Source organism: Mastigoproctus giganteus, chromosome 7 (assembly GCF_048544385.1).
Source record: "Mastigoproctus giganteus isolate SK-2022 chromosome 7, ASM4854438v1, whole genome shotgun sequence".
Lineage (NCBI taxonomy): Eukaryota > Metazoa > Arthropoda > Arachnida > Uropygi > Thelyphonidae > Mastigoproctus > Mastigoproctus giganteus.
In genome coordinates this window covers 6,814,992-6,831,749 of record NC_143581.1, presented here as the reverse complement: position 1 = coordinate 6,831,749, position 16,758 = coordinate 6,814,992, and the positions used below count along the sequence as shown (strand labels likewise).

At 36.7% G+C, this 16,758-nt stretch overlaps 1 protein-coding gene across 1 annotated transcript in view; it reads left to right on the top strand.

The window, feature by feature from the left end:
• LOC150082462 (piezo-type mechanosensitive ion channel component-like) overlaps positions 1-16,758 on the top strand; it is an 861,219-nt gene that overhangs the window by 708,605 nt on the left and 135,856 nt on the right. The window contains 1 exon segment of the mRNA XM_090377768.1: positions 10,612-10,681. Within this exon segment, the coding sequence (XP_090233894.1) occupies positions 10,612-10,681 (70 nt within the window).

Below are 16,758 nucleotides of genomic sequence, written 5' to 3'. Positions count from 1 at the left end.
TACCATTTTACTTCAGGACAAAAGTGGTTAACAAACCAATCAGTAAATAACTCCTTGGTAACCCACGCTTTTCTATTTGCTTTCCATATTACGGGTAAATTCATTTTTATGTTACCTTTTAACGCCCTCGGATTTTCTGAATGGTAAACTAATAACAATTTTAATTTATAATCGCCAGAGGCATTTGATCCAAAGAGTAACGTTAAACGGTCTTTGGCTGCTTTGAACCCAGCAGCTGATTTTTCTTCAATAGAAATGAAGCTTTTTGTTGGTAACCATTTCCAGAACAAACTGCTTTCGTCAACATTGAACACCAAATTTGGAAAATTTTCACGTTCAATTATTTCCTTTAGTTTTTCTGGAAACTTATTTGCAGCTTCTCCTGTTCATTTTACACTATGAATCCTGACCCGTTTTTTAAATTTCTCGAACCAACCACGAGAAGCCCCAAAGGTTTCCGTAATTTCTTCAGTTTGTTTAGATTTTAGGTGATTAAACTGGAATTTTTTTTTATGTTAAATGGGGCTTGAAATTGCCGACTTCGTTATATCGAAGCTTCGTTATCAGAGGTAACGTTAACCGAGGTATGCCTGTATATACATATGACAGAATCACAATATTAAGTGGCAAAATAGAAAGCGAATTTCCTTGCAATTTTCCATTTTCCTTTCTATACATGGTGTTGGACTATTATTTTTATTCACATGTTTCGTTTTCCATTTTGTTCCCTCCTTGACTCAGACTAGAACCCAGAATGAAAAAAGAATCTGAAAAAGAAATTTTTTTCCAGCGATCTATACGCTTCGCCACTGACAGTATTTATTCCTAAATTTATATCCTGCTAAATATCTTATATAAGAGAAATTTTTTTCTCCCATATAAAACTAAAATTAATTAATTAAATTTAATTAATGAATTAATATTTGAAAAAACTGTATTAACATCAAGTGTCATCCACTACAAGTTTAAAAAAATTTATTTGAACTTGAGTGGATGAATAAAAAGTATTTTATTAACGATTGAAAATTTGAACAAGATATATATATATAGGGAGAGTGTGAACTAATAGTAGGAATTGAAAAAAGGGATGGGAGAAATTATGTAATGTTAATTATACAGTATAAATGCTGAGTGTTAACTTAAGAATAACTACCAACTCTCTAACTTTATGATGAAGAATATTCTCTGTTTCTCTGTCTTTACTTTTTGTGAAAACTCAGTATCTCACTGTCATTTTTCTTTTCACAAAGAAAAATATAAAACTACTACATTAAAACTATATTAAAAAAATTGCAAATTTCAGCTTATTTCATTAAGGAATGCTGTGTTACTGTACATTACAAAATGGAAATATATGATAATGGCATTGTTCTCTGTAATGTGTAATAATTTTGTCATACTTTTATGAAGCTAATGAACAATGTCTCAGTAAGATGCCAAAGAAATAAAACAAAATTTCAGAAGATATTGAAAAATTTTCCATGTATTGTAAAGTCTGAAAAAGAGACAACATTTGCTTTGTGTACTCTAGCAGTGGGAAACACGACATAGTCAGCTATTTACGAACAAATTGTTGGTGATTCTATTGTCAGGAAGACTGGGAATATATTATGCGAAAAAGGATAGCTGGAACAGGACAAGGGATTTACTAAATGATGTAACTGCCATCAAGGGTAAAAGGGAAGGGTTTTGCTTTTGTAAAGGTGACTACAACGGTCTCAGACAGTTTTTAAATTCTATACATTGGGATCAACTGATGTTAAAAACAGTGAATTCTAAATAGGAAGTATTCAAGGAAATAATCTTGGAAGCAACTAGGCTTTTCATACCAACTAAGAAATACTGTTCAAGATTTAGACCTAAATAGTTGTTGGTTGAACTAATTAGGCTCATAGCAGAAAAGAAAAATGCACGTGATGCATATAAATTATCAAGACAGAGAAACATATGGCAGATATAAGCTATTTTCAAGTCAAAGGAGGTTAGGCAAGCGAAGGCTTGAGAAATAATTGGCAAAGGATGCAAAGAAAAACAACAACAGACTTCTTTACTTATATAAACACCACCAAATACGGAGGATGCAGAAAGGTCAGGGAATAACCACCACATATCCCCGGAGCAATTTGGCCTTAGTTGCTAATTCTCCTAAAAACCAAATAACAAACAAACAAACATGTAAACTCTAGAAGTAAGGGGTGAATCAGATTGGTGGTTCAACTGTTGATGAACCTGCTGGTTAAAGAAGTGTTGCAGGACAAGACTGCAAAAGTAAATGCAATCAGAAAGTAAACAGGCCAAGCAAGATGATAATTCTAGCCATGTTTTCCTTACTCATGTAGAAAGTCTGTTAATGTTAATCTCTTCTAAAGTTAATAAAACAATGTATTTGCTTTACTTGCTTTATTCAAGTAAAAAATTTAAAAAAACTAAACTCAAGGCCTAACAGAAGAGTTAAAAGAAACAATTTTACTTGTTTCTTTTAAATGCTATTCCAGAATTTGAAAATTTGTTAGTCCAAACATAGTTTTTCAATTTACTGTACCTTACATTTTTGTACTGAGAGCGTTATGCTTAGATATGTGGAAGAATATTATGTGCAAATTTATTTATTATTTATTTTTTTTATGAAAATCCCAAACATGAGCGGTATTAGAACCTATAGTAATTGGTACTGTGCTTGGGCTAGAGGTTGAGAAGATGAAAGAAGATATTTGTTGATATTAGACTTGAACTTCTGTAGACTGTAATTTTCAGGAAATACATACGAAGGAAGGTTGTTCCAGAAAACAGCAGTTGAATGAATAAACGAGGAAGATGAAAAGTTGGTTCTTTAAGTTTGACAGTAAATGGATGTTGGTTGGTGGTGGCACGTTTTTTGACTGTTTTGAAAGAGAGAGGGGTAATAATAAGTCAATTCAGGAGAACAGTGCCCATGGAAGTATCTGTACAAAAGGCATGCAGCAGAAACAGTACATCTATGAGACAGTGAATGGAGAGACTCTGTTAGAGAGGAGTCATTAATTAACCTAACTGCCCTCTTCTGAATGGAATCTAGAAGCCTGAGAGAGGTTTTGGGGGCACCGCCCCAGATGTGGGAACAGTATTTCATGGTAGGGCAGATTTGCCATTTGTACAGAGTGAACAGCTGTTTGGAAGAAAAGTAACACTGAGAGCGAAAGAGAAAACCAAGTTTATTAGTTGCAGAGGAAGCATATTTGTAATGTGCTTGTGCCAAGAGAGATAAGTCAGGGGAATCCCCAAAAGAGATATATCATTTTGCCTAGAAATCGGAGTGTCACTAAAGATAAGCACAGGAGCAGAAGAATCCTTTTTTGCAAGATATAAGACAAGACAGAGTTTTAGAAGGATTGAAATCAACTAAGTTGTCTTTGCTCCACTGGAGAATTACCTGGAGATTGGCATTTTAGGAATTGGTAGCAGATATTCGAAAAATTGAAGCTGATTGAGTAGAGCAAGGTTTCGGAAAATGGAATGCAATGGGCTATCTTCAGCAAAACTATGGAGAGGATTTCCAGTCAATGGAAGAGGGTCATTAATATACAAGAGGAAAAGAGTGGGGGAAAGAACTGAACCTTGGGGGACACCAGCATTAGTGGAGAAGTTAGAAGACAGAGAGCCATTTACCATCACCCTCAGTAAGTGACCAGAGAGAAAACTGGATAAACAATTACAAAAACACATTTGCCAAACCATAAGATGGAAGCTTGTTTAGAAGTCCTTTATGCCAAACACGATCAAAAGCCTTTGAGATGTCAAAAGCAACTGCTTGTGTTTCACTGAACTTTTCCATTGAATTTGTCCCTAAATGGGCAACATAAGCCAGAATATCACCAGTGGATCGACACTGATGGAATCCATACTGGCGATTGTTGATCAGACAGAAGGTTTCTAGATAGTTTAAGAGTTGGCAGTTAATTGATTTCTCCATTACTTTAGAAAGAGTAGAATTAATTGCAATGGGATGATAATTGGATGGGAGGGATTTGTCACTCTTTTTAGGAACTGTCTGGATATGAGCAAATTTCCATGCAGAAGGAAAAACAACTTTGGAATAAGAAAGTGAAAAAAGGCGTCAAAGAGAATGAGTAAGTTCAGGAGTACTGGTTTTAAGAACAATTGGAGAAATATCATCACGACCTGGAGCTTTCTTAGCAATAAGATTCATCAAAATCCTTTTGACATCTTTTTGACGAAAGACCATAGAAGGCAATGAAGAATGTGTTGGGAATGGTGGGAGGTGTTTTACCAAGATCATTAATACATGAGTTGGAAACAAAATGGGATGCTAGCAGGTCAGCTTTATCCTTGGGTGAAGTGACAACAGAACCATCTGGATTTGATAGTGGTGGGAGCAGAGATGGGCAAGAGACCAGAATGCTCGGCTACCATTAGGGCAAGAAGTAATTTTTCTACTCTTAGCCTGTTCAAAATCTAGTTTGGACTGCTTTACAATTGTTGCGGGTTTTGTTGTAGGCAGAAAATGAAACTGAAGAATTGGAAACAAGCCAATTACGATATGCAACATTCTTCCCCTGAACAGCCTTGTACTTTATTGGAAAAACAAAAGTTTGGATAAAGGACGAGATTTTAAAGTGGAGTTTGGGATAAAGGATTCCATTCCTACAAGAATAATTTCACTGACAAGATCTGAGCAAACATTGACTTCAGAAGTTTTGAAACAGTAACCCAACCAAGAAAAAAAAGAAAAGAATCTCACAGGTCATCCCATTTTGCATTCTCGTAATGCCAAACAACAAGAGGTTGGGAATAGCCATGGGATAATGGCTCCATTGGAGAAGAGACAAATCACCAAGTTGTAATCCGAGGTGCCTGGTGCCTCCGTAGCCAGGTGGGAAGGAGCAGCAGTGCTTAGCACACGCTTCTATTAGACCGGGGTTTGAGCCCTTCATCACCAAATATGGAGGATGCGGAAAGGTCAGGGAATGATCGCCGCATTTCCCGGAGCAATATGGCCTTAGTTGCTAATGCTCCTAAAAAAAAAAAAAACCAAACAATAACCATCTGAGGTGCCTAAAAGACCACTCACTTCGACCATGTACTTAGAAGGGTTGTTTGTGAGAAAAAGATCAAGCATTTTGTATGTATGGTTAGGATTGTATGGGATTCTTGTTGGTAAATGAACAATCTGTGCAAGGTCATTGGTAATTGCAAAAGCCTCAGCATCTCGGTCACCTTGATCAGTGTGACTAGAAAATGGAAGCCAGCTGGAGTTGTGAACATTAAAATCACCAAGAAAAATTAACTCACTGTTAGGAAAGTTGGACTGGAGAAAGTCAAGTTGCAAAGAGAGAAATTCAAAGAGCTCCAAGTGATTAGTGGAGTTTGGAGAATGGTAGAGACAACAGATGAATTTGACAGAATGAGGTAGATATATTTTAAGCCAGAGAAGATTCCAAATTACTAAGTCTCTGACAGGGAATATCAGAACGGACATATGCACAAGTACCAGCTTCGAGGCAAAAGGAATCATACAGCGAATAATTTGGGTAACTGAGTTGAGCAGTAGTTGAATTAACTGATAACTGTGATTCTGTCAGAAAAAGTACATGGGGTTTGGCAGACTGCAAGTGGAAATGGACATTGTTGTGATTAGAATCGAGATCACATATATTCGTGAAATTAACTAGGAAGTGTTTGGGAGGTTTAGATCTTTTCGCAGATAAGCTTACTCTATTAGTTTGACAATTCATGGTGTATTCAATAGTAAGAAAAAGTGGGGGGCTATGCTGTATGAAGTAATGAAATTTTTGGATAGGCATACACATGGTAAGAATATATCCAGATCTTTGACATAACGTGAACTCAACAATATCCTTCCCCTCCGCATATACACTTCTCGAACTCCCTCCAGTCACTATCTGGCAGAGTAGAGGTAGCAAGTTTATACACTAGCTTATCCGGAAGCCTCCTAGAGAGTTACCAATAGGTTCGGTCCGGTGTATTAACTAGCGGCAGGCCTGCGAACACCGTTTTAGAGCTGTACCCTTGAAATGTAAGGAAGATTGGATCTCGCATTGATGTTGATCATAACCTCAAAATTCATCAGTCATACTACATGATCGAAGAGATGGGGAATGGTTGACCGGAACTTAGCTGTAGAGGCTAAACATAAGTGAGGCTAAGCAAAGTGGTGGTATTGCACCAGTTGATGAGAGTCATCTACCACCTAGTATTGCCTGGTAACACAGAGGGGCAGCATTGCTCCGTGTGGTGTTGTGTGGTGTGGGTGCCACACCTCGACTCCTTCTTACGTTGCTTGTGTTATACCCACAGTGCTTGTGCATGGAGGTTATACCCAGGATTATTAGCAATCCCACCATTGTGAAGGTGCAGGCAGAGGATTTGGGTGTCACAGACCGTCCAGACTTCGCCGAAATTGGGTCCGCTTGACTTGGATATCACCCGAATATCAGTTCCATCAGCGTTTTAGATTCCGAGGCAGCAAGCACAGCTTGTCTGCATTTTTTTGAGAGAATGTCTCTGACAACCTCAAGGAGCAAATTTACCACTATGTATCTAACTTCATGGGCATTTTTACTGCTATCATGGAGTCTAAAGCAAGTGAGCAAGTACTTAGTTGGTATGTAAAGCCTAGTAGCTTCCAAGATAAATTCTTTGAATGCTTCCCTGCTCTTACAAAGCAAGGCTTAAGTCTTGCAAATTGCAGTGTCTGGAGACTAGGCACCGGCGAGGTGATCTGATAGAGGTGTATAAAGCCTTGAATGGTTTGAGCATGCTCAGTGCCGATGGGATTTCTTCCTCTTGCTCAGAATTATCACCTGAGAGGGCGTAAATTAGATTGTGGACAGGCAGATGTAGGATAGATGTGCGGAGGTTTGCCTTTTGCCAGCAGGTAGTTGGTTGGTGGAACAGACTTCTAGCCTTTGTTGTGGAAGTTGATAGCCTAAATAAATTTAAGGCTGAGCTGGACAGGTTGGCTGATGCTGCATAAGCTTGCTTTCTTGCATCATATGCCTCTACTAATGCTAAATAGTTTATTTGGATTTTAGCAAGGTATTTGACTTAGTCCCTCATGAGAGTTTACTGCATAAGCTGAAACATGTTGGGATTACCTTAAAAATTCTAAGATGAATTGCTGGGTGGGTGCAGGGCAGAATGCAGAGGTTTGTGATTAATGGACATTCTTCAAATTGGTGTAAATTCAGAAGTGGGGGTCTCCCAAGGATCAGTTCTTGGACCACTGTTGTTTTTTATGTTCATAAACAACATCAGCTTTGGGATAGAAGTCTTTGTCCAAATTTGCAGACAACGTAAAGATTGGTGGAGTTGTTAATGATCAATATGAAGCAGCGCTCCTTCAGGACGAATTGAACAGATTGCAAGTTGAGGAAAGACAGATGTAGGATAGATGTCCAGAAATTTGTGTTTAGCCAGCGGGTAGTTGGTTGGTGGAACAGACTTCCATCCCTTGTTGTGGAAGTTGATAGCCTAAATAAATTTAAGGCTCAGCTGGACAGGTATTTCAAATGAATGGAGGGGTGAAGAAGTGGAAGTGTTTTTTTTTTTTGTTTTTTTTTCCTCCTGGCTGATGCTGCATAAGCTTGCTTTCTTACATCAAATGCCTCTGCTAATGCTAAAGTTGGTCAGAAAAGTGGCACCTATGTTTTAATGCTGAAAATGCAAGGTCACTTATACCACTTGGGGAAATAGCAATCCCAAAGTAAATTATAAGCTTAGTGGGGTTGAATTAAAAACAGTAAAAGCAAAAAGGGATCTGGGAGTTATAATAGGGAAGATATGAAGTTTTCTGAGCATTGTAAACTAGCAGCCAGAAAAGCCCATAGTGTCCTATCAATGATTTATTGAAGTTATCCTGTAGAGACTGGGAGGTCATAATCCCACGGTATAAGGCTGTTGTAAGACCACATTTGGAATATTGTGTTCAAGTATGGAGACCTCATCTAAAAAAAGATATTGATCTTCTTGAAAGGGTCCAAACTCGAATGGTGGGATCGGCAGCAGGACGACTGTATGAGGAAAGATTCTAATTATGGGAGCTACAGAGCTTGGCAACCAGGCACCTCAGTGATGACTTGATAGAGGGTTATATGGCTTTGACAGGATTTAGTAAGATGAATGAAAGGAGAAATAAGGAGAACTTGTTGAAAAACATAAGAAAGGCACCTGGGGTGGATGGGATCTATCCAGTTATATTAAAGGAGGCCGCAAAGGAAGTAAGAAAACCCCGAGCCATAATTTTGAGAACATCCTTGGACTCACGGGAAGTCCCCACAGACTGGAGATGTGCAAATGTATCCCCTTCACAAAGGGGAATTAAGGGTGACACGAGTAATTACAGACCAGTTAGTTTAACTTCTGTTCCAGGTAAAATAATGGAGTCACTGGTTAAAGATGCATTGCAGGATCATCTAGACAAGACTGCAGCAATAATTCAGACACAGCATGGGTTTGTTAAGGGAAAGTCTTGTCTGACAAATTTGATAGGATATTATGATGTGGTTACAAAGGAACTGGATGCAAAAAATGATTTTGATATCATATATTTGGATTTCAGGAAAGCTTTTGACACTGTTGTGCATGGAAGACTATTGTACAAATTGGAGCAGAATAGTATTAAGGGTAAGTTGCTACAATGAATAAAAGGATGGTTGAGTGGGAGAAGACAGAGGGTGGTAATCAATGGGTGCTGATCTTCGTGGACCAATGTTATTAGTGGAGACCCACAGGTTTCGGTGTTGGGTCCTCTGTTGTTTTGTATATTTATCAATGATATTGATTAAGGTATATCAGGCTTAGTGTCGATGTTTGCAGATGATACAAAGTCGGCAGGGTTGTTAATGACAGTAATGGCAGTGTGTTACTGCAACAGGATCTAGAAAATTTGGGCAGATTGCCTGAGAAGTGGCAACTGAAGTTTAACCTTGACAATTGCAAAGTACTGCATAAGGATAGAAGTAACCGCAGAGAAACGTACCAATTGTGTGGTACTACACTTAAGCTGGTAGAAAATGAAAAAGACCTGGGAGTAATTGTGCAGTCAGATATGAAGTTTTCTGAGCAATGCATACAGGCTGCCTGGGCAGGGTTTTGTCAATGATATATAGGAATTTTGCTAGGAGGGAAAAGAATGTGGTTGTCCCTCTGCATAAGGCAATAGTCAGGCCACGCCTTAAATACTGCATACAGATCTGGAGGCCACATTTTAGGATGGATGTAGATTTGCTTGAGTGTTTACAGAGAATGGCAACAAGATTGGTGAGGCGAATGAAGGGATCCTCTTACCAAGAGAGGCTTAAGTTCTGTAAATTGCAGCGGCTGGAGACTAGGCACCTGCGCGTTGATCTGATTGAGGTGTAGAAGGCCTTGAATGGGTTTAGCATGCTGAATTATGATGGGATTCTTTCACTTGTTCAGATAATGGGGCATAAATTCAAATTAAGGAAAAGCAGATGTAGAATAGATGTGCGGAAATTTGCCTTTAGCCAGTGGGTGGTTAATTGTTGGAACAAACTGCCATCTGTTGTTGTGGAAGTTGATAGGTTAAATAAATTTAAGGAGGAACTGGACAAACATTTAGAGGGAATGGTTGTATGATTTTTTTTTTTTTTTTTTTTTTTTGGCTGATGTTGCAGAAGCTCATACACTGCTTTCTTGCATCACATGCCACTATTTCTACTTTTTGACTGTGTATGTGACTACATGGTGCAAAGTTCCCATTGAAAATATTCTTATAAATTCTGAGGTAGCATAAATTTCTTCAGTTGTCAATGCATCATATGAAATAAGAAATAAAAGCAGTTCTCTCTGAAAGAAGAATAGAAAGAAAATTTAAATATTTTTGTGGACAAGTTTCCAGTACTTCTTTGTGTCATAGATAAAGAAATAGATGCAATAGTTGTTTTGCATTACCAGTTCTGTTAGTTTGTGAGAACATTCCAGACACTATTATGAATGAAGAAAGAATTGATGTACAGTGGTCCTTGTTTGATGAACTGGCAAGTATACAAGGATTTTTGAAGTTAACAAATTATAGACTGCTTTCCAGATCAATTTTTTTTCCACAGCTTAGAGAAATTTTTAGTTAAAAAATTTTGTGAAAGAAATCTCCGCTGAATAGATTTCTTTAAAAAAAAAAAAAAAATAGACAAACAAACAAACAAAAAAATAATAATCCTGAAGAGATTTTGTAATATTTTTTGGTAAATGGGATTTTATTTAAGCTGGATTAATTAATATCTTTGGATTTTCAGCTGCCTTTTGCTCCCACTTAGTTACCACATTAGATTATATATATATATATATGTGTGTGTGTGTGTATTAAGTTTTATCTGCAGAATAACTTACCAACATTAAGTTCCTAGTTCAAGCCCGTCACCACCAAATATGGAGGATGCAGAAAGGTCAGGGAATGACCACCGGGAATATCCCGGAGCAATATGGCCTTAGTTGCTAATGCTCCTAAAAACTAAATAACAAACAAACAAACATTAAGTTCCTAATTGCATAATATTTAGTATAATGCTAAGTGGTTTCTTAATGGTTTTTATAATTGTTTAATTTTTTTCTATTAAATCACATTCATCTTAGCTAACAGAAATTGCAGAAGCAGAAGAAGAAGATAAAACAGAGGAGGGAAAAGGTCAGGATAAAACAGAAGGTAAAAAAAAAAAAATCATAATTAAGTTTAATGATTTTCAGAAAATACTGCTTTTTCTAAGAAAAATAAACAAGGTATTAATAATTACAGGCTTGGAAGCTTTTACTAAACTAGACCATATCTGCACAAGAAAATAAGCTTTTTTGTTATGGTTTTTGCTCACACCTAATATAAGTTCTTAAAGACAATGTACATGAGAGTAACTTTGGCAAAAAAAAAGTAGCACTTAAACTTTATTGTACTAATGCATTAAGGATTAGATTACAAATAAATGTTAATTACATGAATTTGTAATGTAATCCTTAAAGTATTTGTGCAGTTAAATTTTTGATTTTTTAATGTGATTTTCAAATTTTTCTGATCAGTTAGTATTACTGTTAAAGAAAATTTGGTGCAAGGAGGTCAGGCTTTTATCAGCATCAGCTTATAAAAAAGTTACCTGGTTCCATCCAGATAGCTGTCCAAAACTTTCTTCTATTTACTGATGCTTTCCAGTTCTACAAGATTGGGTGGTAGTTTATTCCAGTTGTTGCTAACTGTTTGTCTAAAAGAATTTTTTAATTTCCATTACCTAATTTACTAAAACTTTTAAAAGCCCTAAACACTACGGGCAAGTCACCAATCAAATTTATTTACAGTCTTGTCACATTTTTCACCAAAATTGATTTCTTACATTTCATTTAGTTCTTTAACAACCGAATGTACAATAGCTGATAGTTTGTATTCTGTTTTTGTGTATTAAACGTTGTGTAAAAATTAGGATGGTGTTGGAGCTGTATTCTCAATTTATGTTTATGGATTACAAATAACACTTTCTACCTGTGGGATATACCTTTTTTGTCAATTTTACTGCAAACTACAACAAGGGTTATGCCTGTGAGGTGCTGCTGCTGCTAGATACATCAAACTGTAGTTAAACAGCCTGATGCAGGATTAAAAGAAGATGCCAAAGAGAAATGGGGGAGGGGATTGTAATTAGAATAAATTGAAAGCTGGCACTGACATAGTAAGTAAAGCAGCATTGCACCTTGCAAAAGTGCTCTATTCTTTGGCACCTGAAAACTACACTTAGAATAAGGCAAGAACTCCATAGCAAACTTCTCGAAACCTGTGCTCTCTGAACTTGCTCTTGTTCTGGTTTGCCTTTTTACATTTTCTTATTCTAGGTGTTAATGTCAGAAGAAATATAAACAGTCTTGATGCCAAAAAAGCTCTGTGTCCTGTGCTCATTCCTGATCCCTGTCCCGCTTTTACACTTTCTTATTCAGTTGGTGTTTTTCCTTCTGCTTGGAAAATTTCTCTTATCTAGCTAGTTCCTAAATCCTCCCTTCTTACATATTTCCTGAAAATTACAATCTACAGAAATTCAAGTCTAATGTTAACTTCTTTCAAAATCTTTTACATTCTCGACCCTCAACCCATGCACAGTACTAAGTACTATAGGTTCTGATACCTTTCGTGCTTGGAGGTTTCATTAAAAAAAAAAAAAAAATCCAGTTCCATCAATGTTTATCCACTGCTGATATTTTGGCTTATGGTACCTATCTATGGACAAATTCAATGGAAAAGTTTAGTCAGGCAGTTGCTCAAGCAGTTGCTCTTGACATTTCCAAGGCTTTTGTTGATGTCTTGCATAAAGTTTTTTTTAAACAAGCATCCATCTTGTGGATTTCTGACTGTTTTTTGCAATTCAGTGTTCAGTTTTCTCTCTGACTACTCACTGCAGATGATGGTAGATGGCTCTGTCTTCCAACTTTTCAACTTATGCTGGTTTTCTGGAAGGTTCAGTTCTTTCTCCCACTCTTGTGTATTAATGACCTTCCACTGACTGGAAATCCTATCCATATGTTTCGTGATAGCACATTGCATTCTGCCTTCCAGTTTGAGGAACCTTTCTTTGCCAAAACCATCTTTTTTTGAATATCCACCACAATTCCTTAAATGCTGATTTAAGGAATTTATTTCAATCCTTCTAAATTCAGTCCTGTCTTATATGTTGCAAAAAAGGAGTTTACTGTTTCTGTGACTAATTTCAATGACACTCAGTTTTCTAAAAAAAAAAACCCTAATTTTTAGTCTCACTTGGCATTAGCACATCATGAATATTTCTTCCTCCGCATATGAAAAACTGGATTTTCTCTTTCACTCTCAGTGTTACTTTTCTTCTAAACAACACTGCTCAAAATCTCAAATCCATATGGGGTGGCCCCCAAAATTTGTCATGCTTCTAGACCACTCCATTCAAAAGAGGACAGTCAGGTGAATTAATGACCCATCTCTTACAAAACCTCTCCTCTCTTTGTCTCATGGGTGTTCTGTTTCTGCTTCATGTCTTTTCTATAGACACTTCTATGTGCACTGTTCTTCTGAATTGGCTTCTATAATTGCCCCCTTTCTTTTCAAACCACTTCAAACATGTGCCCCAACCAGTCAACATCCTTATATTGTTCTACTTCAAATTCACAGGACCAACTTTTCTTCTTCCTCATTTATTCCTTCAATTTCTGTTTTCTGGAATGACCTCCCGTCATACATTTCCTGAAAATAATTTTGATACATATACTTGGATTTGAAGAAAGCTTTTGACTGTTGCACATAAAAGACCACTGTACAAATTGGACTAGCATGGCATTAAGACAAGTTACTGGTCTGGATAATGGGATGGTTGAATGGGAGAAGACAGAGCATGGTTATTAATGGACTAATATCATCAGTGGAGTTCCCAGGGTTCAATGCTGGGCCTATTGTTGTTTTCTGTATTTATTAATGATTGCATATCAGGCTTAATGTCTAAGTTTGAAGATGGCAGGTGATTAATGACAGTACTTAGGATAAGCTGCTGCAACAAGATCTAAAAAATTAGCCAGATGGGCTTCCATTTTTTTTTTTTTTTTTCCATTTCCATTTATTTTAAACACAATTATTTACAAATTATATACAAAACTTACAAAGAAGATATATATACAATTTTATTTACATTAGCATTCTCATTATACATATATAAGATACTATATTATATGTGAACACGTGTGTTTGTGTTTTACTTGTATCAAGGGTGGCTCCTAGGCCTAAGCCCATCTCCACCTTGCATGTCTGTGTTGCTGCAGAAAAACTCTGCAAAGAGTTTTTCTGCAGCCAACATTTATGTATTGGTGTATAGTGTGTCGCTTGTATCAGTCCACATTGCCACCAGGAGCAGCCAACACTTAGGCAGCCACTGCCCACGCCCAGGCACAAGGGCTGAGACTGGGTCTACTATCACCTTAGTGCCTTGTGCACAAATCCCGCACCCATCAGAAATAGTGCAATACCGGTGGGTGCCAGCAATCCCATCCCCACGTTGCTCAAACCTGGAAACCAGCAAAACAAAAAAAAAAAAAAAAAAAAACACCTAGTGGAAAAATATCCAAGCCTCAGCAGATACAAGCCAATTTGAAAAACTTCAATGAACTTAGCAAAGTAAATATTTATATTTGTACAAGATAATAGAATTTTAACTCTAAATCCTAGTAATACAATTAAATTTACATATCTTACAACAAGTCATTCTATATTTAAATTCTATTTATATTTAATGGGATACAAACATATATTAACTTCTCAGCTGTCAGATTTCTATTCGATTTTGGATTTGAGTTCTTAGTTTGTCTTTTCTTAAAGACCGATTTTGCAAAGGTCTGGAAAGTCTCAAAGTTTGTTTTGTTCTCAACTAGTATTTTTACATTCTCCTCAGCTAGACCTGAAACCTGATTAAGTAGCAATACTCGATGGTTTGTACATTGCAAACAAAATAGTAAAACATGGATCCAGTCCTCCACAAGTGCAAGAAGGATCTGGCTCCAAACCTCTGTCAAAGTTTGGCCCTCAAAGATCCATGGCCTGTTAATAAATATGTCGTAAACATGCTTGGTGCAAACCATGAAACAGAAGGTTGAGTAGAAGCAAACTCAACATTTTCAATATACTTCTTTGTGACTTCACTATGCACAGAATCATTCCATCTACTTTGCCAAATGCTAACCACTTCACTCCATAATCTTTTCCATTCTGTCTTCAAGTTACTAACTGCATCTGTTGTAATTCCCATAATAGATACCTGCAGTCCTTTCCTATGTTTATAAATCATGCCACAGTATAAGATAAATAAATCTAAAGGCAGTTCTTCTCCAAGGATTTGGAGGGCATTGTTTAATATTGTACGAGGGACATTATTTAGTTATTTAGGCAGATGGGCTGAGAAATGACAATAAAAGTTGATAAAAGATTGACGAATATATGGTACTGCCTGGGTAGCATGGCTGATATAAGTATCAGCCATGCTACCCATGCAGTACAAGTATAATTATAAGTATCAGCCAAAAAAAAAAAAAAAAAAAAAAAATAATTCCACATCACTTGTGGAATTTTGTGCTACTACGCACAAGAATGTAAAATGAAAAAGACTTGAGTATAATTGTGCAGACAGGCTGCCAGGAGAACATGGGGGTTTTTCCAGTGCTATACAAGAATTCTTCCTCTTTCTCAGACTACAGATATTTAACTCCAGGGGCTCATATCTGGTGATTATGGGCCTGGCACACCCAGGGTCCTGAGCTGGATATCATCATTCTTCTCTTTCTTGGTGATTCCTTTCTACTTTTGACACTCTCTCTCTCTCTCTGGGTAACTTGGGAATTTTTTTTTTGGCTGGTGCATCATAAGTCTTAGGCTGCCTTATTGCCATATAGCCAATAATAATAATTAGGGGGCATAAATTTGGATTGAGGAAGGAAGGATGATTGCACAATAAATGTTTGGAGGTTTTCCTTCATCTGGGTGGTTGATTGTTGGAACTAACTTCCATCTGGTGTTGTGAAAATAGGCAGTTTGAATAAATTCAAGGGAAAAAGTAAACAAATTATTGAAAGGGATGGATGTATGCTTTCTTGCATTATATGCCACAACTACTACTAATAATAATAGAAAAAAATTACAATTTTTGTGAATTTCTTATTTTCAATTGCGAAGAAATTAGCTATCATGTGTGCTAGTGTCAATTGCAATAGAAAAATCAAAGAGACATTAATATGCGCGCGCGCGCGCACACACACACACACACACACACACACACACACACACACACACACACACACACACACACACACACACACACACACACACACACGTATTCTGCGTATTGTAAAATCTGAAAACGTTTGCAAATAAATAAGCATAATGACAGCTTGCAGTTAACAGGAAAGAATGCCAAGATAGATGTAGCACTGAAATTGCATTTCTTGCATTCATCATCTATGCAAGAAATCCAAAAATATATGATATTTTTGTTTGCATCCAATTTAATTTCTTTTTTTTGTCATAGAGCATAATCTTTCTCTGAGTACATTCAAGTGCATTAAAATGTGCTTCCTGATAATGAAATAGAGAGAAGAAGAAAAAAAAAATGTAATTGTGGAAGAATAAAACTAACAGGCATTGTTAGTTAAAATGCACAGAGAGAAAGAAAAGGCAGTTTTTTTTTTTTTTTTTTTTTTGTAGTTGTTGGCGCATCGGCTTCTGTGGCCATAGTGCACCTCCCAAGGTTTTTGCAGCAGTAAACCCCCCTATTCGCGGGGGTTACGTTCCTGAGAAATGTCGCGAATACCGAGTTATGGCTCCCATAGTAATAAAGGGGTTCCGTTCCAAAGTATGAAATATATAAGAAAAACTAGTCTAAAATTTTGTCTATGTATGTATTATATGTGCCTTCATAATATGACTATGTACATAGTCATATTATGCATATGGTATTGAAATGAAAATAAGAAACAATTTAATATTGAATGTAATATTTATTAGAAATTTCAAACAAATCTTTCAAACCAGTGCCTTTTCTAGCTAAAAAACTTATCCCGCCAGTGCTATCACCAGTTTCGCTAAAGTGTTGATAAAGGAGTTTTGCCTTTTCGCGAATGATGAGTGAACTTAGCGGAATTTTATTTTGAGTTCGGTCTTCTATCCACAGATTTAAAGCCTTTTCCATTTTTTCTAATTTAACATCACGAGTTACAGAGCAAATTTTTGAAACAATTAGCGCGTTT